At 34.9% G+C, this 23,909-nt stretch overlaps 2 protein-coding genes across 2 annotated transcripts; one reads left to right on the top strand and one right to left on the bottom strand.

The window, feature by feature from the left end:
• Positions 1-510: 510 nt before the first annotated feature.
• LOC144446514 (O-phosphoseryl-tRNA(Sec) selenium transferase-like) lies at positions 511-10,740 on the bottom strand. The gene is made up of 10 exons (XM_078136292.1): positions 10,502-10,740; positions 9,914-10,068; positions 9,314-9,432; positions 8,454-8,612; positions 7,995-8,148; positions 5,828-5,930; positions 4,298-4,427; positions 3,534-3,625; positions 2,345-2,526; positions 511-2,056 (listed from the first exon to the last, which is right to left on the bottom strand). The coding sequence occupies exons 1-10, from the start codon at positions 10,625-10,627 to the stop codon at positions 1,765-1,767; spliced, it is 1,512 nt and encodes a 503-aa protein (XP_077992418.1). The 5' UTR covers positions 10,628-10,740; the 3' UTR covers positions 511-1,764.
• Positions 10,741-11,009: 269 nt separating this feature from the next.
• On the top strand, positions 11,010-15,956 carry LOC144446576 (uncharacterized). Its single transcript, XM_078136373.1, has 7 exons — positions 11,010-11,133; positions 12,152-12,865; positions 13,396-13,456; positions 13,650-13,762; positions 14,248-14,284; positions 14,709-14,857; positions 15,257-15,956. The coding sequence occupies exons 2-7, from the start codon at positions 12,215-12,217 to the stop codon at positions 15,446-15,448; spliced, it is 1,203 nt and encodes a 400-aa protein (XP_077992499.1). The 5' UTR covers positions 11,010-11,133; positions 12,152-12,214; the 3' UTR covers positions 15,449-15,956.
• Positions 15,957-23,909: the final 7,953 nt, after the last annotated feature.

The raw sequence follows: 23,909 nt of genomic DNA, 5'->3' as shown, positions 1-23,909 counted from the left end.
GATGCTGAGTAACCGAGACTACATTGCAGATAGTGATAGCAAAATATTGAAAATTATACTGTCAATTCTTGCGTTGTTCAAATCCGAGTGCCGAATTTTCCCGCTCATCCTTTCCCTATTCTTTTGGCATTACAATGGCTACCTGTACCGAGCGCCCTCAAGTGACGAACCTTAGAGGATGTCGGCAACCGGTGCAAAGAGACACTTGTACCCACCCAATTTTAGGCACTGGCACGGATGGCAGATATTGTAATCCATACGTATGTCACTTTATGTCATGTGTTTGTGATTACAGGCAAATGGCTGCCACATTTATTGTACAAATTTTCTTGTTGTTCCTTAGAAGTTCGACAGTCAGAGACCTCATTCCAGTATCCGTACACCAATGTTATGAATGGCAAGTTTTTTAATGACATCTTGACCTTGTAATATAACTGAAACTATAAAATCACATGTTGCCCCTCAATGAACTCTCATTTATATATTCACATTCAACAAATCAAAGTTTATGTCTTTTATTTGTCATAATATTAAATCAAGTGTTCTACATCTCTGTAGGTACTGAAATAAGGACGATCACACAATGTCACACTAGCTCAATAAAACAAATTTCGTTCATTTAGGATAACCCCCTCCCCCTAAATGAACTTTTACAAGTGCGACATTGACACAATTATATATGATGTAAACCATGATGAAAATTGTAGCAGTCACATCACTACAATCGATGTAATGTAAAAACATGATGGTAAACATATTAAGATATTACCAGAAGCCCAGCACTGTATCTCATCTTAAAAGTACATTTTAATCAACTTAACATCTCAGTAGAACCTGACACTGAAAGAGTGAAAGTTTCCAAATTTTGGTTAGAAGTGAGAAAATGAAGTTCAGCAATCACACTGACACCAAACCCCCTCACCTTTAAAGAATGAAGTTTGTTTATTAAGCTTGCGTGACATTGTGCGATCGTCCCTAAGTTGATGTGACAGAGAATGGCATAAGAAAATCTGTTGACTAACAGATTCATCATTGTGTACACTGTACACTCCTTTAACCAGTCACTGTGTTTATTGTGTAGTTACTGGTCAACAGGAGTTCTAACAACTACTAAAGTCTACTCTCTAGCAGTTAAGTAACATTTAATATTTCACTTTGATATTCAATGTCTCATTCTGGCTCCTAGCCCTCACTTTGTCACATGGGTGTTGACCCACCCTCCCTCGACTTAGCAAGGGTCTAATTAGCTTGCCAACACCACTGATCCCGTCATTATGCTTTGTTCTTCAATAACCACTTATCCTAGTATCAGCCTCACCATCTTCATTTAGACCCCTCCCCCCAGCTGCTATTAGAATCCCTGTATTTTTTAGATTTACATAATATTAGCTTATATGTAAATTACATCAATGTTAATTCATGTGTTCATCAGAGTAACAAGTGCACATTTACATATTGATGACTTCATTTGAATAATCACATAGTTTGATGTTGTGCTAAACACTATAGCACTATTTTTGGCTACATAAGGGAGAATACTGTGAACAGATGTATCATCAAATATCATTACTCAGAGTTGGCCCAAAAAATTGAATAAAGGGTTTTACTGTTGTCTCTGACCATTAGATTTGTCATTTTTATTTTTGTTACAAGCAGATGAACGTTTGTACTGATCGTAATATGTTGTGTACTTGAACAAATTCAAGGTTTCTTTACAAGCAGATAAAACTGCTATGATCATAAGAAGTTGTACTCAGTAAAGTCTCAACTTTGCTCTTCACTAGACTGGGTGTCATTAAACGATACCATGTTTAGTTTTTTACTGAGTGATTCACCTTCAAGAGTGTCTTTCAGTTCAGATTTTGCACTATCCTTTGTGATACATTTACTGAGTACTTTGTCTAGTTTTTTCACAAATGTATCCACATCATGTTTAGTCATTCCTACGGCAGCTGCAGCTGTTAGATATGTACATGGATAGCGATTTGTGTGGGCACCGTAGTTTTGAAAAGTATACCCAGCAACTTCTTTGGAAGGACTGTCATACGCAACAACTCTGTGAAGAAAAAGTTCAAATATTAGTAGAGTATGGACTCTACAGAAGAACACAGACACAGACACAGACACAGACACAGACACAGACACAGGAATGTCTGGGAATACATGTGAATTTTTACCAGATTTTGGCCACTCTGTGATTCAGCCATGGCAAAACCATTAGTTCAAACCATGTTCCACTGTCCACATTTTATAAGATTTCTGTTCTTTGTTATTAAAGATTCAAAAACCTGAAAAAGTACATATACTCATAAATAAACTTGACCTGTAGAGTATTGGTTCTTACCTTGTACCAGACACAAATCTGGTAAACAACATGGAACCCAGTTCAGTCAACTGTTTTGTGTTGCCTTGGAGCTGGGTCAGGGAGATAGCCAATGAGATTGTGTTATTTTTTGTGTTCAGCAATTTCTCACCATGTACATCCACAACTTTTTGTATTTCCTCCGACAAGTACTTGTACATTTCCTATGAGAGAAATACAATCAAATAAATAACAAACTGACAATCACTTTGTTTTGTTTCTATTGCCTAAACAATCCTGACACTAGAATGCATCACTTCAGTCTACAGCAGGTCCCTCTTATAGCAGATATGCCAATGTTTGTAATTCTGTTCTCGAGGGGTCGCATGATTGGTGAAAATGACTTTTCTAGGTCTCCCAAGGATAAAGAAATGTACCTATTAAAGATGATATCAGTCTCACCTTTGTCTTTTGAAATCTAGGTTTTAACCTTTCTGTGAAACAACTATATTATTTGATACTGAATTACACATGGTTATACCTGATGTACATTATAGCAACTTCTACCTGCCTTGATTACTAGGTCAGAAAATGTTGATAATTTGGTTTGATATCAAATTCTGAGTGATGTCACCTGTTTTATAATGTCTAATAAAGTCCTGATTTTGCATCTAACATTATAGAGTGAGTGAGTGAATAATATGAATTGTCCTGGGTGTAAGGACAAGACATAGCAGGGGTTGGTGTCAGGTGAGACTGAGGTAAGGTTGGTGTCAGGTGGGACTGGGGTAAGGTTGGTGTCAGGTGGGGCTGAGGTAAGGTTGGTGTCAGGTGAGACTGAGGTAAGGTTGGTGTCAGGTGAGACTGAGGTAAGGTTGGTGTCAGGTGAGACTGAGGTAAGGTTGGTGTCAGGTGGGACTGAGGTAAGGTTGGTGTCAGGTGAGACTGAGGTAAGGTTGGTGTCAGGTGGGACTGAGGTAAGGTTGGTGTCAGGTGAGACTGAGGTAAGGTTGGTGTCAGGTGGGACTGAGGTAAGGTTGGTGTCAGGTGGGACTGAGGTAAGGTTGGTGTCAGGTGGGACTGGGGTAAGGTTGGTGTTCTAAAAAACAGTGCCTCAAATATTAATTAATGTGACGTCAAAACATATTCCCCTACAATAAAGTCATATTATTTTAGATGAATCATTAAATACTTATATTTGTAAATATAGGAAGACTTTTAAAGTTCTCACTTTTCTATCAGTCAACATTTTCTTATAGCCTTTGACTCCTTGGGATAGGAGTGTAATAAACACATCCAGGGATGGTGTTGCTGAGGCCCTACCTGCAAGGTAAAGGTAAGTAAGTTAAAAATTGGGTATTGTCATTTCACAGATGTATATAACATTCTTTTACGCCATATTGTATTCAGGATGCTAATGAAATTACTGTAGTGTATTACTGCATATTATATTTACATATTAAACATTACATTACATGGAAGAACAGTACATAAATCACATTACCTTACATAAATCAAACATCATTACATTACATAAAATCACATTTCAATGTATTGCATTACATCACACTTACCTATCACATCACACTGCATAACATCACACATCATTGTATTGCATTACATATCATTGCATTACATCACACATCATTGCATTACATTATATGACACAGCATATCAAACGATCTTCACATCATACTTTGCCTCAAATGACACTAAAGGAATCCAATATATACTACATATCATGTGCAGTCAATGTCAGAAAACGTGTGTAAGTCACACAACTCAAGAGTGTTTTACATCTACATTGACTTCATAGCAGACATATTGACAAGGCTCCATATACTTGGTTTAATTGAACACATTCAACTAACTTACTATATCAGTTTCACTAACTTTTGATAAGTGAACATACTATGTCATATTATTAACACATGAGTAATGTCACAGTATCTAAAACAGACTAGTCGAGTACTTTCTGACAGAAAGGTTTCTGACCTGGATAGACCCTGCTTATTTCTTCTATCAATTCTTTGTTATAACCAGCAATGACTGAACCACCAACTGGAACTAAGAAGTTTTTATCAGTACTTTGTACAAAGACATCTAGTCGACCAACTCGAGATGCCTGAAAATAGAAAACAGTCACAAAAACTTTAAACTTTTCATAAAATTCACAACAAATACAAAACTTCAAAATATACTGCAAACAATAACACACACACACACACATATGCATTCACATGACTACGAACAGACACATGTGTGCATGAACACAGACAGACACACACACAGTGTGATACAAAGATATTTAATATGTGGAGCTATGCTCTTCCTAGGCTAAGATAGGTCATGTTCCGCCCTCAATGGCCTCCTCTCACATATGAAACTCACATATGTGGGAGGGGTTCACCGATGTGTGAGGGCGCCCCATCATGGCGTACATTACAGACTACACTCTTCCTCACATATTATCGTTTTTATGAGTACAACTATGTGAAGATGTTAAGTAGTGCCTCTGTCCCAAAACAAACACTGGTGTACTCACATAAACTTTGCTTAAACAAAATTATCCTATGTATATACTGTACATAATTAACATACATAAGTACATAATGTTCAGAGTCTTCTCTCTCATAATTGAAAGTGTTACATTATCAGCTTTGGTTCATATCTATAGTACTCTAAACCTCTATCAATTCTTAAACTACTAGGAGGACCCTGGGGGTGCATACAACCTGTGCTGTTCCTAAGTGCATAAGATTGAATCCTTCATACATCAATTTCTATACTAACAACCTAAACAGGTTGAAAATTTATGCATCTGTCATTGCTTGAATGGGGGCTAAATTGTCCTAGGACTTCAGTCAATAAATCAATCAGCGATAAATGTGAACAGTAATGATCTTTCCAGTACATCAGTTTCGGTTGAACACATCCACCTATTTTTATGACTCTGTGTACTTTCAGGTCAACCATACTGCGATAGCCTAGAATACAGCCATGTGGGGATTTTACTCTCATCTTTCCTCTACCTGGTTGTGCCACGATCCCCACACTACTAGATTCCAGGCTGGGACAATGATGAAGGACAAGTACTTTTTGTCAGAAACATGTCTGTTTCTAAATCCACAGTGTCTTACTCATAGTTACAGTTGGCAGTGTGATAATGCTAAATGTGAGATTACTAGCTTTTGATAGGGAAGTAAAAGCTGGACAGTATGCAAGTAGTGAGGGAGAGGGAAGAAAAATAATTCTACACTTGTGAAGTATGATAAACTGAGTATGAACTCATGGTGTGTAGAGGTCAGACAGTTACAACCTGTACAAATTGCTAAAGACATGTACATGCAATCCATACATATATCATTAGATTTGTAACACCTATACCACAGTAATGTACAGAAGGAACAGTTACAAAATGTCTGTCACAGGACCTCAACTTGGACCATTTCATACTCATGTCACAAAAACCTAATTTTATTTCTTAAGGTGAATTTGGAGATGAAAATGAAACTAAACCTGTACCTGTTGTATAAGGTGCATACATTTTGTAGACTGTAGACCATAGGCATTGTTGACAACATGTGGAATATTGTTTTTACTGCATATGACAGCCAACTCCTCTAATCTGGAAGTAAACACAACATATCAATATATTGAAGGACATATAAATGCTGAACAATCTTTATCTTGACTTTAATATCTATCATGAAATATATGCATAAACCATGTATTGTCTGTCTAGTTTCAAAAGATGAAATTATACCGGTAGTACAGCTTGGATGGTCTGTAGTAGCCTATCTGTAGACTTGAAGGAGTCATTCTACTACACTGTTTTAGCTGCTATCTTAAATGACATGTTGATTTTTTGAATTTTCACTCACCACTAGTCTATCTAGTGCTATCCTTCATTGAATCTCTTTTAATATGGTTTGATACTGTGTTTGGCATCCAGACTAACTCACTCTGGAAGGACAACCAAATATCCTAACTGACATTTTGATTACTTTGTGTGTGATTGTCTTTCAACAAGCTGGTTTACAATCCCTACTCTCTTTATGATTGCAAACTAGTGAAACATTACATGTGGAGGTCACCCATTGACGATAGTGAGGCAAGAGGGTCAGCCAAACACAATCACAAATATTTGCCATGGATTGGTGATTTTGTCTAGTAACCTAGTTTGGGTCCTTTGTGTTGGTTGATTTTGACTATATCCTCTCAGACAAGGTGGTATACACGTGAACCCAGCCTAGTTCCTTTTATCATGTGGGTTTGAACTAATGCCCCCTACACAGTAGTAGTAGTGGTCATGAAAGATAGCACTAGACCACCTGCACAGACAGTTATGGTAGACTGACATCAAACAGTGATAACCTGTAATACACACACTTCACAAATGATGATAACCTGAGTCCAGAGTCCATATCACACATGTATTTAATAAACCATTATGAAAGAAATTGTACTAGTTTATTGGAGTTCCAGATTGTATTAAAATAGGTATATCACAGAGTAAGATAGCATGGTATGGTATGGTATGGTAAAAACTAGTACTGTAATGTGGAATGCAGTACAGTACAGCACAGCACAGTACAGCACAGCACAGCACAGTACATTACATATTCTTACATGGTAATGTTTACTACAGTGTAATATCAATAGCCTCTAGACTTGGTTATCTGGCTCAGCATACTGGCTTTGCAGAACAAATGACATTATCAAGCCAGATAGCCAAGTGACAAATCTGTGTGCCACACATAGTATAGCACAGTAAAGCATACACAATGCAGTACAGTTATATGTTTGTAAAATGTACATGTAATATGTACTAGTACTACTACACATGTAAAGGGGAGGGGTTAGTTGACAGGAGGGGTGATGGCATGAGACCGTAAATGATTGCAAATGATGAAACTTAAAATACCATTCCGTTACATTCTATTTGATGATGCAGTCTTATATTTTATATATTTGTTAATTGTAACTTAAGCATTTCTACTTTTCAAACAATTTAACTTATCTCTTTTATTAGTTAAATTCAAATGAACTGCAATAAAGTCTAATATGGGAAACTAGTAGATCTAAAAACAGATGTTCCTAAGTATTCTGCCTATTATCACTAGTACGGTAACATACATATCTTAATGTTTGCCATCAATTTATCAATTTAGCGTGTCAAGTTTGTATGGATTCAATACAAAGGAATTGAAAAACTAAATGTAAAGATATGTTTGAGCAGGGTTAGATAAATTTGTAATATCCATATCAATTAAACTCCTAGAACAGACACACTCCCTAAAGATTTTTGTGACGTGGCAAATATTTATAAATTTATAAGAATGTTACAATCCTAACATAATTTGTGCAAAGCAATCAGCCAGCCCTCACTGTTAAGAATCCAGGTAGGATTCTGAACAACATGGTGCACATGTATCTTACAGTCTACAGAAAGGTGAAAAATACTCAAATCAGAAATGTACTTCAAGTTGTAATGAATGTACAAAGTCCTTAACTTTGACAATGTAGGTCTGTAGATATATTTTGTGTTAGGAATGTATGATGTCATGACAATCTATGTTGTAGGCAAATGTAGATAAATTTCTTAAGACATTCTATTTACATGTAACATGACTTATTTCTACAATGATTTGCACTTTACCTCAAACTTTTAGTTACCATGGTTACTTACCTATCTGGTGCCCTTGGAGCAAAACAACTTGTAGTTGAACAAATACAACAAATATTTTCAGCTCCAAGTTCTTCAATTTTTTTTTCTATTTCAGCTAAATCTGTCCTGAGTTCGTCCCCTTCCAGGACATTTTCAATGACAATTGGTTTAAAACCTGTGGATGAAAAAATAGTTTTAAAAACAATTTTACAAATTGTACCCTCTGTTAATGAGTTGATACATGATGCATGTATTTAAGTATGACTGTCCAGAAGGACTGAATAATTGACTGTGGTGTCTTACAAATTTATCGGTAACTGAAAAATTTAAGTCGTTGAACCTCTTTTTGTTATGTACAGATTCCTGGTTAGCACCCCAGATTCCAGGTGAGAGTTCTACCAGGTAGGAGAACTATCTAAAACCTCAAAATACTAGACTGCTCCTTTAAATAAAATCAAAATGGCAATCATTGACACCTACCTGCTGTAACAATAGCTTTAAAACATGATTTCTGATCAATTCTTGGCCAAAGAATGTACTTGGATTTTGGTCGCTGATTTCGAATTGCTAAAAAACATAGAACAATACTCATTCCAGTTGCCATGGGAACAATAAAACTACTGCCAATAGTCCTTGCCCCTAAGAAGTAAGAAGAGGAAAATTATTATTAGCAAAACTGAGAATGGTACCTTCTGCTAATCAGTAGTTAACACCAATCATTTTAAATTGTTCTTTGTCCCCTCTACATTCTGCGTTCTCAAAAGTAACTACAGTTAATGCTTTTTATAGAGTATTGTAAACCTGGACATTTTTGCTAAAGACTTATTTTCAATTCTTTCGCTAGACAACAAAAACACAAAAATAAGTAGTGACTAAAACGCCTTCTTGTACATGAACACAATGTACTAGTCTGGTATTAGTAAAAATAAGTAGTGAGTAAAATGCCTTCTTGTACATGAACACAATGTACTAGTCTGGTAATCAGTAAAAATAAGTAGGGACTAAAATGCCTTCTTGTACATGAACACAATGTACTAGTCTGGTAATCGGTAAAATAAGTAGTGAGTAAAATGCCTTCTTGTACATGAACACAACATACCAGTCTGGTAATCATTAAAAATTAGTCTTTGAGAGCTGGCTAAAGACTGAAATCACAACATTTTCTGGTAACAAAACATGTAGGTTTACAGTATTAACTTTATGGGTTTATACAACCATTGTTCTATTATATGCATTGTTTTCTTTTACTTTGTTTTCAACTTATCTGTGTCAGCTATAATTCAAATTTGAACAATGAAGAATTAAGTATTCTGTTCTCTGTGACAATGGTTAACATTTACCTGCAATTTTAATGGCATCTTTGACTAAAACATTTGATAATTTCATGATTAAGCTGGAACCAGCAGCCTTGGGTTGGATAGCGGTGATGTCACCTGACCTGCCAATACCATGACCCATTCTACGAAAGATAGGAAATGTACATACATGTGGGTTATATACCTTACTATATACTAGTTTTCCTCTAATGAGCACCATGATGTTCTCAAATCTTGGCGAACACAAAAATTGATAATTGGTGCACAATAGATAATTTTGAAAGGTCTTTGTCACAAACACAAATGAAATTGAAAACTGGTCAGTATGGATAATACAGTATACCTTTTAGATTGATTTGCTGGTAAACTTTCTTTTACACAAAAGCAAATTCTATTCTTACATAGAAAGAAATGTTATGGCCTCAGGTTTGTTTTGGAGGATACCATTTTCAAAGTTACTTGATTCCAACTCCAATGATCATCTATCAACTTAAAAATGAATAAACATGCCTTCCCAACAATTTCAAGTTTCAAATATATTTAGTTCACCCCACCATCTATATTATTACAGAGGAGAGTGAGTGTGTCATGCAAGACTCTTCATCCTCTATGCATACATCATACCTGTAATGTCTCCTAGCAACCAATTCAGATGCAAATCTAGCCTCTCTTTCACCGACCCCACAGTTTCCAGGGAAATTGTTGCTATCCATCATAGCTAGTTGCTGTAGAAGTAATTCAATGGTTGCATCATCCCAACCATCTTCTGGCCATCTTCTCTGTAAATGATGGTCAAAATAAGTTGAATTGTGGAAAGTGTGCATGTGTGTATCATTGACAAATTTGTCTAGGGTGTATGTTCATACCAGCAACTTATAGCATATTTTTTAATTCCAGGGTATACATGTCACAGGTCAATGCTTCACAAAAGATTAGATCAATGTATCAATAGTGTATCAAATACAAAAAGAAATGTATCAATAAAAACATATGTGAAATAAATAAACAAACAAACATACAAACAAACAAACAAACAAACAAACAAACAAATAAATAAATAGAAAGCAAACATAACACAAACAAACAAAAACCAGCTCATAAATTTTCAAAAATGAGAGGAAGTAGAGTTCTATTAAAAATAGAAATGTACTTGATTACATGCAAGTAACCACAAATGAAGACAATCAATCAAACATAAATGAAATAACTTACATGTTCAATGAATGTACGTATTTGGGTTTCTCTGGCTCTTACAGCTTGATGGGCTTGTCGAGCATATGAACTTGGGATGAGACGCTCGCAAAGTGAAAAACTTTCGTCGTTCATCGTCTTCGCCATAAATCAAATGCACCCTCTTTGAAAATGGAAGAAATTGATGATTTCGCACTCCGCTGTACTGTGTACCACCTACATCACTGATCGCGAACGGTCAGTTATTAGCGCTTTTTTGCACGATGGCTGGTCAGCTGGGAACAGGAAGTGCCCTGCCACACATACACATTTTTTGAAATATATACACACAAGAAAAGTAAATCCATCTAGGTCAGCTGTGCGTACTTTCCCAAAACAAATATACAAATCAGTCACATTTGTTTCAAATGATCAAGTAAAGCATTTTATAAAGAACGCGGGTATCTTTAAAAGGTGACAGAATTCAATAACTATGGTGTGCGGATGATTATCTGGGTCAAGGATCCGTACTATTTTTATGAGCTTGTGAACCCGGAAGTGATTTGCAGAATTCGGCCTGCAGCTCTTCAAAACGCCAAGGAGTAACGAAGGAACACAGCAGTTAATGCACAGTAACATGTTTCTTCTTGATGTTTAGATCGGTTTAAGTACAGGTTGGTATAGAAATGTCTACAACACGAAAGAATAACATCTATTCTAGTGATGCACATGTCGATGTTGTGACTAATTTTCTCATGTATGATGTACTAATAACTACTATCTACTTCTAGTTCTACCATGTGGTGGTTGTGGTTATGGTTGTGATGGCAGTGTTGGTGATGATCATATTGTTGTTGTTGTTGTTGTTGTTATTGTTGTTGTTGTTGTTGTTGTTGTTGTTGTTGATGATGATGATGGTGGTGGTGGTGGTGGTGGTGGTGGTGGTGATGATGATGATGATGATGATGATGATGATGATGATGATGATGATGATGATCATGATGATGATGATGATGATCATGATCATGATACGATATGAACAAGAGAATTAGTGATGACAGTGTTTTATATATAGAAATGAAGTAAACAAAACATAAATTTAGTTACTGGAAAAGTTCTATTCTGCATAGACACTAATACACTGTCAAATCTCACAGTACTGGTGACAGATACACAAAGTGAGTCACCAGTGGTTTAGTGATACAAGTGAAAATATGTCAGGGGCCAATAACTCCAAATTAATCATTATCATTCAATCAATCAAGATCATATTGGAATATATTATTGCTGAGTATTTACGAGTGTGTTGGGTATAGTTTGAAGTAGAGGAAATCTATAGAGACATCTCTAAGGAAATATCACTGGTCAGTGGTGATCCAGTGTTTTTGTTAAGGGTGGTAAAATGTACCTGATTTTTCCAGTAATTTTACCGGGGGTCTGAAACTAAATTATGGTAGATTCTATGTGAAACTGTGCAACTTTTACCTCTTTCCCCCTTTGTTACTTGGGTCTCCAACCTTAGCAAAGACACTGTGATCACCGATGTATGGAGTAATTTCGACAGCAGATTTCCTAGCCCTTTCTTTGACCAGGGTTTCAAAACCTCAGACATAATGTACTTGTGATTTGGCTGTAAAAAATCAACTGTTGTTTAAGAATCAGTGCTTGATAGTCTGTTATTGTTGTGTTTAGTTTCAGAATTAACACATAAAGAACTGGAAAAGGCTTGGGTTACTGTTTCATCAGAATTGAAATATGGAGAAAGGGAAAGAAGAAGAGATTAGCGATGGTGCAGTAAGTAGTGAGGTTTGTGATGTGAAATCTCTGGATAATAATCAACAAAGATCAGATGTTGACATTGACATGGCAAAATTAGCTGAGATGAAAATTTCCGATGATGAAAATGATGAAGATGAATTTTTTGATGCTACGGATGATATCCAAGATATTACAGAGGTAAACACTAGGACTATTGGAAAAGAGGAAAATGAGTTATGTGATGAAGACGAAGAAAGTGTGAGCTTTGAAATATCACAGCAGGATAGGACAGATGATGGAGAAACTTCCCCAAAAATTGTGAAGGAAGAGAACGAATCAAAAGAAACACAAAATGATCCTGAAGTAGGAGTTAATGAAGATAATACAAACAATACTACTTTTGAAAATTGTGAAGTGGAAGACCAGAGCAAAGAGAAGGAAAGCTCTGATGTGATTGACAATGGAGAGAGGACAGAAACTGATGACAGTGCTGAGTCCAGTGAACCAGAAGATTTCCAACTACCAGATGAAAAGGAAGATGCAGAGAATCAGGAAGAAGAGAAAGTGAAAGTAAAACCAACAACTTTAGAAGAAGATGAAGAATGTCTTAAAGAATTGGAAGCAAATATGACAGATGAAGAAAAGGAGGTAAGTTATTAGAGAAATAGAGGAAGGGAAATCTTAGTTTATGATGATTTTTAATTTCAACACATTTTGAAATAAATTGTTGCAGATTTTTCTGTTTATGTATGTATGTATGTATGTATGTATGTATGTATGTATGTATGTATGTATGTATGTATGTATGTATGTGTGTATGTGTGTATGTGTGTATGTGTGTATGTGTGTATGTGTGTGTATGTATGTATGTATGTATGTATGTATGTGTGTATGTGTGTATGTGTGTGTATGTATGTATGTATGTATGTATGTATGTATGTATGTATGTATGTATGTATGTATGTATGTATGTATTTATGTGTGTGTGTGTATGTGTGTGTGTGTGTGTGTGTGTGTGTGTGTGTGTGTGTATGTACATACGTACATACATATCTATGCATACAAACAAATACAAATGTAGTCTAAAGTTAACTAAACAATAGAGAAATCCCTTTCAGTCACTGATTGACTTCTTCAGTGTAGGTCTTGCGTATAATTTCTGCTTTTCTTGATTTCAGATTCGGAAAGATGAAGCTCAAGAATTGAAAAATAAAGGCAATGAATTTTACAAAAATGAAGGTTAGTTTGTTTTTGTTTTAGCTTAGATCCCTGTAAAGTTCTAAGTTTGTGTTGCTTCTTCTCCTTTGTAACCAGGTTCAAGCCCCAGTACAATAGCTGTCAGTTTTCAGTATTTCCATCAATTTTTGTCCTTTACAAATTCACCAAACCTTTACATTGGTATTTATTTAATGTTGATTTATCGTCCCTTTAGAATATGGTGAGGCAATTGATGCATACACCAATGCTCTACTAACTTGTCCATTGTGCTACAAGAAGGAAAGAGCCATTATGTATTCAAATAGAGCTGCTTGTCACCTGAGAATGGTAAGTCAAATGTCAAAGTTCAAGTTCAGGGTCAAAGGGAGATAAAAAAAAACTCTTAGTTATATTTGCAAAAAGGAGGGTAGAAATTTTTGTTATGTATGCCTGTCGCTTGGCATTACAAGAATCACTCAACAAACTGAGTGGAAAGAACTTGAAAAACATTTGAAATGGTCCTGACTATCATTCACTTTCACCAGGAAACACTTTGCAAGGAGTTTTCTATACATAGCCATGCTGGGCTACTCTTTTGGTAGGATAATGCTGCTAAATAGCACTCCCAGTAGCCAAACTGTATAATTTCTTATCTTAACGATGAAATGTTGTATATTTAGATGAATTAGAGTAATGTGCTTGTTGTCATGACAATATACTGTGGATTCAAGAGATATACATAGATATCAAATATGGTATTGATAAAATTGATTATTGTAACAATTCTACTGGGTAGTTCCATTTCATTGTTTTCTATTCTTTTATTGTCACAGGATGAAAATGAAGAGGCAATTGTTGACTGTTCCAAAGGTAAGGGATGATCCTGTCACCAGGTGCATCATTGTTGCTAGCTTATAGTGTTAGGTCAAAGGTCATGTGTGGGGTCAGGTCAAGGGTGAAGATGTTTAAATGGAGTGATTTGTATTAATTTTGACCTCTCACCTCAACTATAGATGGTAAACCATAACAATGTTCAGAGATAATAAGCTGTTCGATGGACAGGGGTACTTTACTTTAGTTCACCTTCCGTTCACCAGAGGTCTAACAAACTGGTTTTGATCAGGATGTATAAGTGGTTGTACACTTTATTTATGAAGTTTGCCTTTCAGAAGCAAAGATATCCTACAGAAAACCCGTTATTGGAAGGGTCAAACCCAAGTAACACCTTTCTCCAAGTGATTCATTATTTGAAAACTAAAGCAGCTTTATGTTGTTTCATTATTTTGCTGTACAGCTCTTGAACTTCATTCTGTGTACGTCAAAGCACTCCTGAGAAGAGCCCAAACCTACGAGAAAGTTGACAAATTAGATGAAGCTTTAGAGGACTACCAGAAAGTACTTCAACTTGAACCTGCTACATTGGTTGCTAGGGAAGCATGCATGGTGAGTAAAAACCTGCTGGTATATTAGTTGCTAGAGATGTGTGCATGTGAGAAATCTACATTGGTTCCTAGGGAATGTGTAATGTGTATCGTGTTCTTGTCTCAAGCTAAATAATATTCCAGAGTTACTGACTAAAATCTACCCCCCCCCCCCCATTTACTAAACAAATTAAACTGTCAAAATCTATTAAGTTATGCATGTGTTACTGACTGCGACTCATTAAGAGACTCAGTTACCATAGGAATCAAAATTTCAATGTGTTCATTTCTATATTCTAAAGATGAGAGCCATATTGGCATTGATAGCATGATATAAACAGCCTGTCTTCATTCAATGTGTAATGTACATATGATATAATGTTACCAATCTTCTCAATTTCTCTTCTGTTTCTGTTTTCAGAGACTACCAGAAGAAATTAAAGCACGAAATGAGAAACTGAAAACAGAAATGATGGACAAGCTAAAAGACTTAGGCAACATGGTTCTCAGACCATTTGGACTTTCAACTAATAACTTCCAACTCCAACAAGACCCAAATACAGGGTCATATTCTGTCAACTTTCAACAAAATCCAACAAATAATGGGAAATAAAATCATCATGATAAAAATTTGATTCTGCAAAGAAAATAAAGAGTAGTCTTTGTTTTACAGTAGTACAAGTAGTAAGGACAGTGTGATTTATTTACTTTCCTTTCCTCAATTTAAGTTTTTTTTGAGGAAGGGTACTAATAAGGATCATAGATTTATACATGTAGTTGACAGTGTGCAATGCTGTATGCAAACACTGAAGTTTTATTATTTGTACATGGATTTTGATACTTTTGCAGGTGTTTAGGTTGCAACAGCGCCCTCATGTGGCCAATTTGTGTACAAACGAAAGCTGATATTTGGTTGTGAAAAGCTCTCCATGCAAAGTGTTTTTGTACAAGTTGAATTATTTGCCCATCTTTAAGCAAATCTTTAACATCTTTCCAATTAACTTATTTCAAAAGGAAAACGCTGATGACAAAATTTGCTGATGACAAAATTTATATCTTATGCTGTTTTTGCATATGAGAAGTGTCTTTGTTTCTCAATACTTGCAAAATTGTGGTATAAAAATATGGAAATGGATATTCATAAAATGTGCAATAAAATGTGTACATTTCTAATTCTTCCCAAGTTATTTGCTTTATGTAATGAATTACTTGTCTTCAGGATTGGAATTTATAAATAAAAGTCACAAAATGTGAATTTAGATAAATCTATAAATCTGTCTTTTTTTCACAATGCATAGCCTGTGTACAAGAACAGGCTAAGATCATTGCAAAAGTTTGTCTTTGATGAAAATGTTATTCAGTGTGCAGTTACTATGTGTACCACTGATTATATATAACTACAGGACTGGTGGTTAATTTCCTCTTTTGTAACAGATGAGATGAAACATGTAACATATCATGATTGAACCTTGACTAAAAAGTTATACCCCAAATATTACTAACACCAATATTGCTTTAAACATAAGAGTTCAGTTTGGACTAGAATAACAGTTGAAGTATGAAAGACAGCTGTCTGGAAGAGATATAGAAAGAGTTGGTCCAGAACAAAAGATTGACCCTCTGTAATCATAATTGATAATATAAAACTAACGTGAAAACCTGGAAGTGAATCATGAGCATTTAAAGAGTACATTTGATAGTGAACACATCTCATGCTGTGCAAGGAATTGTAAAAATAGTGAACAGAAATCATATTTCATTTTTGCTCCAAAATACAAATATTATTCGGTACATAAATGTCTATGAATTTGATGAGTATTTAGTTCAGCCAATATAGTGTGTAATGTTCAGCCAGGTATACATTATATGTTGTATATTACTGTGTTATTAACAAGATGATCTATAGGACTCTGGCATTAATTAGTTTTATTAAGAAATGATCAATTTAATGACTGAGTTATTTGTCTAAAATCAACCACTAGATTGGGACAAGTCATAATATCAACTACTCAGGAATTTAGAGTTGGTGTCTTTTTAATGAAATTAATGTCATGTCTGCAGGCAGGTTGTCTGCTCACATACATCAACTGTCCTTTGATCTTCATCATCATTGCTGGCATTTTGCCAACTAAAGGGACTCATCAATTTCAATATATGCTGTATATAATGGTGCCCAGAGAGTAGATCACATTATTCCTACTCCTGTCTGAAACGCTCACTGTCACCGATCACCGTCTCTCCCTCCCCCCTCCTCTCTTGTCCTCTCCCCTCCATTCTATCTCCTCTCTGTCTCAGTGTGTCTCTCCCTCTGCTCTCTCTCCCCTTTCGCTCTCCCAATGCCTCTATATCCATCTGTTTCTTTGTCTCTCCTTTCACTCTCCACTCTTCCCTCTCTCTAGATCTGCACCACAGTGTAAACATAGTCTCTGGGGTGATGTTGCAATGAATTTTGATTCAGACTATTATTTAAATGATAACTAATAGGCTTATGCCATCAGAAAGAGGAAGGCAAAGATGTTGTGCATTGATGAAGTGGATTTTGAAGTGTGTGAATGCTTAAAAGTTGTTCTTATTATCTGTCAAGTAACTCTTGAATCTGCTGTCTGAACAGATGTTACTCCTTGACATAATTCTCCAAATGAACAGAACTATGTGTGTTGACGTAGTTGTAGAGAGAGGGTCATAACATCTTGACATCTGCCTTCAGAAATGCCTCTCCTCAATCCATTAGTTGTCATGGTAATACATCCGAGTAGGAATTCTTATTATGAGAATGACTTCATTTTCACACACATTCCTGAATGGCTATGATTGCATGCATACCTGTGAGTTGTTACTCTCTGTAATGAAACCTTGTTATTGTAAATGTTCTATTATAAAAAACATCCTTTTATGCTCTGCTACTGCTTTGTATTCCAGTAGAGTTAGTACATGCTTAGTGTACCGTAATGAACACTTCATCCGTTTATGATTACAAAACTCAGTGCTGTATTAAGTTTCAGTCTGTTCTGCAAGTTACTTTTACATTTATAGTGAGTGTGTGTAACATTTTGTGGAGACTTAGTTATAATTTTCATTTGCATTAGACTGAACATGTCTGTTTATACATGTACAGTTCATGTAACTAAACTAGGTTATGCAAATTACATCATTAACATACAAACATACTGTGATATGCAAATTACATCATTAGCATCCAAGCATTCTGTGATATGCAAATTACATCATTAAAATGCAAGAAGTCTATGATTTATCACACTTATCACAAACCTTGGCACATTTCAGTATATTTATTTCATTATTGTTTTTGTGGATGAACATGTCCTTCTTTTCTAACTATAGAGCATCACCAAGTAATATTTTAGTGGATCAAGAAGGGTAAAAGTAGCTGTTATAATGAACAACTCAGAAGAAACCATGAAGAATCAATGACTAAAATTAGCTAACTTGTTATCAAGACATTGTCACTAGAGGGCAGTATTCATTTTATCACTGGTCCAAAAAGTTGTAAAAAAATTGTGGTTTAATTGGAAACAAAACTGGTCTTTGAAAATTAAAATGGAAGAAAAATATCAAGACAATATCTCTTCATTTTTGTTTGGTTGGATTTAATCTTATGTATTTGCTAACTGTTTGAGACTTCATTACTGGGGGAGGGGGTGCTGATGATTATAAACAATCTCCATACACATTTCACAACAAGTCAGAAAAAACTCAGAGGAAAGTTTTAGGGTAACTTTTCATCATCCATTTTTGTTTCCACAAGAGTCTTTACATTACAGTATATATAATTACACTAGTTTAGATTCCTTCAAATATCATATGCTCTGTACCTCATCTCCCATCCCTATTTCTCTGTGGAATAGTCTGATCACATTATGGAATGTCATGGAATGCTACAAAAGTGCATTGTTCTTGGGGAATTCTTTATGTTTACATCTATTTATCTCCATCACTATATTGCTTTAAAAATATTACAGTTGGGGGCGCTATACATGTACCCAAGACCTACTTTGAAGCGTAAGATACCCACATTTAGTACATTAAACTTTGGGGAGACGATGAAATACATATAAACTCATCACAATGACTTTTTTCCTCAACATTTTCCTGGTATGTTTGATTTTATTTCAAATGTTTTACTATAGGTTTTAAATATGTTTCTAGATTTTTTAGTATCAGGTATATATTTGCTTAACAATGCTATGCTATACGTTGATATTTCACAGAAGAATAGGAAGGACACAGAATAGCACAAGTAAAAATATGAAGTTTAGGACAAAAAGAGGCAAGACTAAATTCTAATGACAAGAAATAATATTTTAATTTCCTGCTGATGTAATTTAAAAGGTTGAAATACATGTACATGTGATGGTTCAAATATATGGGTTTCCATTAGTGGTTTGAAACTCATAAAACTTGCATGCCAGATAATCGAACTACACACTGTGACAGAAATTGACTAAAAAGTAGCACAAGTCTAAGTACTTCATCAAAGCATTCAATGAATATTCAAATAAAACAGAGAAATTTCACTGACATTTCCCCATTTTCAATACATCTAGAAATTCTATCAAATTTTAAATATTTCCAGAAATTCTAATTGTAATAAGTGCCTGACTGAAGAACGTTGCAGCTATACTGGCAAAAAAATCTACATCTTTCAATTCTGTCTGCTGTCACACAGATATACAACAAAATAATTGTCCAGAAAGTTGATGGTTTCTACAGGTTTGAAAGCAGCTGCAAATTTAGACATTTACTATGAAGGGTGGATGATAAGCCAGTAAAATACAGTCTAAAATCCATTTTACTTTCCTCACGTCTGATAAATGATATACACCAGCTGCAGATTTCCCCAATTATACATCACCAATCAGACAACATGACCCTTAATGGAGAATACAGTGTTGCCATGCAATTGCATTTCTGATCTTACGAGGCAGCCATCTTGGAATTATGTTCCCTTTCACTACCATTCTAAGACAACACCTTCTAGCAATATTGCTGGAAATTTTGAGAATTTTTAATGTTTTGATCGAATTTCTGCTGATGGTCAGTGCTGATGAAATTCACATTGTATAACTGAGCTATCGCAGTTCAGAAATACAAGAAATTTATATGCAATACTTTTGGCGGGAAATGTTGGTTGTGAATGGGGGCGCTTTTTGCTGTGAGTACAGTTTTGTTATACATTAAATGTTTTCCATGAATAATCAATATTACATTTCATTTCCAAAGTTTGAATAATTCAAAAAAATATAAAACTTGATAAAAACGGTCAAAATGTACAATTTTGACAAAAGGAGATGATCTAGGAGATGTAGCATTGATGTATTTTGTTCCATAATGTCATCAACTTGAAAATGTCAGTACATCATGACATTGAAGACAGAATTCACTGTCGCTTCATTTGTATTCACTAAATAACAAGCACTGACATATAACACAAAAATCTTTCCTTTCACATGAGTTGTTTTACAATGACAAACAACAGCACATTTTATTTATTCAAGAAAATAAATTCATCAGCAAATCACATCCTACTTGTGAGGAAACTATGTTATTCTCAAATAGCAATCATAAAAGACAACTACATTAGTATGTCATAAAATTGTAAAGTGGGGGTTTTAAAATAATGGATTTGAACGTTTTATTCATGAAAAACAGCACAATATAAAGTTTACATTTCTGCCATTAATAGATCGAATGTTCCTTCTCATGAATTATTGGTACTGTTACAAATTTGATGTAGGGCTATGACAGAAACACAAAGGCGAATAAAACAGTACCAGTAAATGTAACATGAACTGACGTAGGAATATAATATGACAGAAAAATATGACACAATAGAAAGTGCCATAAATGGGGCTGGTATCATCTTAAGAATTAAGAAGTCTTCTCTCTAAACTCTCTCCTCTGTATAAGTCATGTCACTTCTATTTATATGTCAGTTTGTTCTTTGTTGTAATGAATTCTGTTGTACTAAACTTTTCGTTGGGTTAAATATGGCTGGCTGAACTTGAATGTTGTTATACATCACATCCATGTTTGGAATGACACTTGTCAGTGTTACAAAGATTTTCTGTTTTCAAGTATTTTGTTTCTAAGATGTAACCATAGAATTTGAAACAAACTTTTCTTTCATTGGTACAACAAAAGACAAAAATGATGAAAAAGCATCGTTTCAAAATCTTAATGTGATTTGATGTAAAATGATCTGAGAAGGAAACCATCAGCCCAAGTACGATTTTTCCAATTTCAAAACTTGTATGATGAATAAAAGCTTGGTAGAAATTTTACACAAGTTGTGCATTTTTGAAATGATAATAACCATTGCTTCTTGTGCATATACGATATTTGTAAACGTGGCATACTCTGGATTACAAAAGATCTTTTTTCTTCACAATTTCAAATCACAGAAGTTGTGATGAATTTGACACTTGCATTTGCAGTGCAACAAAGACCCCATTCCAAAAATGGTACACAGATGTACAGATGTCTACTATCACTTTTACAATCAGCTAGGCACAGGCATAATATATATGCATGCTTAGAAAAAGAATCGGAGTGTTTATGCAAAATATGTGCATACATTAAGTAAGAAATGTATTCGTAAGCTGCAAGTGTGCAGTAGAGAAAATCACTGGCCTTTCAAAGTTGTTTGATCATTATCACTATCATACACTGAAGATAAATCTAGGCTGAAAACTAGGATATAACATCTACTAGTACACACTATCACATCTACAAAATAATACACTTCACTAAACTATTTACAAGTACTTATGTGAAATCTTAGGACTTATGGAAGAGGATGTGTGAAGAAAAAAAATGTATTCGTATCAAAAATACTACAAAAAATTAGTGCTAGTATCAGTTTTGGTTTTTTTACATTATGGTAGGATTAAGGAGAACCTTAATATTATTTTGAAAACAAAAATAGTTACAAGTTTTCCCACTGCTATATCTTTTGACTGGCAGTGTTAGATCTAATGTAATGCTCTAAATAACATCCTTATCTTTATGAATAGTCATAAAATTCGATTAAATTTGGTCAAATTGAAGAATTTAGCAGCTTCATGATCAAATATATAAAATATTCAGGAATATACACTACATAGTAGTAATCTAGAAATTTGAGTTGTGTCATACGTTGTATTTGACTATCATTACACAGCCATTTTCTCTGTGCTGTCAACATCCACAGGGTTTGTTACATTACTATGCTGTCAACATCCACAAGGTTTGTACATTACTATGCTGTCAACATCAACAGGGTTTGTTACATTACTATGCTGTCAACATCCACAAGGTTTTACATTACTATGCTGTCAACATCCACAGGGTTTGTTACATTACTATGCTGTCAACATCAACAGGGTTTGTTACATTACTATGCTGTCAACATCCACGGGGTTTGTTACATTATTATGCTGTCAACATCCACAGGGTTTGTTACATTATTATGCTGCCAACATCAACAGGGTTTGTACATTATTGAAATGATGACAACAGTGACAAGTTCCATCTTCAAAACAATGATCATAAAAATGATAACATGAGAGTTAAAGTCTGCCGTTTGGATGTGTGAATGTGCACGATAATGAAATTGCAATTTAATTGTCGGTTTACTATTTGCCATATCCATCAAGATGCCATATCAAAGCCGAACACCGACTGACCTTACTACTCCCTCATATCAGTAACCTGTACTGCAAGCACTGAAATTTGGTGAGTCTAATTTTCAAGACATGACTGTTTCAGAGATTTTTCAAAATTCAAACTTTGCCTCTGAACAATTCATTTCAGTTTGTGTTTTCACACTTTTACAGACTTGCAAATTTAAATTCAAAATATTACTTTCAAAGCAATATGATAAAAATTCTGTAAATCATGTTTAATCATATTCCACTGTCTCCCTGACTCATCAAACTAATGACATAAAATTCCTTGCAATGATAGATTTTACACATTAGACCTTACTGAATGATCACAGGTCTGTGCTTGAATAATGCACTACAGGTATGATATGGGTGGCAAACAAAAAAAACAAACACTGAATCTCACGATTTGAGTTTATAAGCATAATTCATGAAGTCTCACTCATTCCTCATTTCTTCATTGTCCCTGTTCAAAGAACATTACAACAAGAAAATGGCTGTTAATAGCAAAAATTTTGAAAGCCTGGCTTGATATTGTGTATTCAGAGTTGTGTCTTCTTTTGATTACTAAGGCAACACATAATGTTACATTCAAAGTTATATATTTGCTATAAGGATGCTATTTCACCCAGAATATCACCTTTTGCATGAAATATGTCTTACGTCACTCATCTTATTACAATTGAATGTGCGTTTAACTTATTAAATGTGACGAAAGTATACATGGATCAATATAACCAGATTTGTCACTCACAGTTTAAGTTACCGACCTGTAGACTTGAAACACTAACGCTACTACACTATTTCAGATATCCCAACTGCCATTTTCCTTTTTTGAATATTTTGTTTGTTTGTCCTCGGACAAGCGAAAAATCAAAATGGCAGAAAACATGGCAGAAAACATACTATGCACTCACACTTCAATTTGAAGTATCTAATAATTTCCTTTACACAAAAAGACTGGTGTCTTCTCAATTTCTGAGAGTTAATTATATCATGAACTGTTTTCCACTGGATCCATGTATTGTCATGGCAACTATGCAGCTGTCAATCGGGACACTGAACTGTCAATTATATGATGCATAAAAGGGAACTTTGATAATGATTTCTTGTACTCCCGGGGGTTACTCAATATTGGATGTCTTTGAAACATTCATTCATGTGCCATTACTATTTTTACATAATCATAAAATATAAATGAAAAGAATTTCCATTTTTAATAACACCCAGTTTGAGTAGACTTAGTACGAGCAGTGCTGATGTCTGTCAAGGCAACCACATTGACAATATACTCCTGTCTCAGTGTACAGAGCCTACAACATCTCTTGACCTTTACAGAGACAGGATTGTAATTTGGAAAGGTGCGGAGGTTTGGTTGTAATATGATCCAATAGACTGCCTGAGGCTACT

This window comes from Glandiceps talaboti, chromosome 15 (assembly GCF_964340395.1).
Source record: "Glandiceps talaboti chromosome 15, keGlaTala1.1, whole genome shotgun sequence".
NCBI classification, from domain to species: Eukaryota; Metazoa; Hemichordata; class Enteropneusta; family Spengelidae; genus Glandiceps; species Glandiceps talaboti.
The sequence above is the reverse complement of the archived record's forward strand: the minus strand, read 5'-3'. Positions and strand labels throughout refer to the sequence as shown.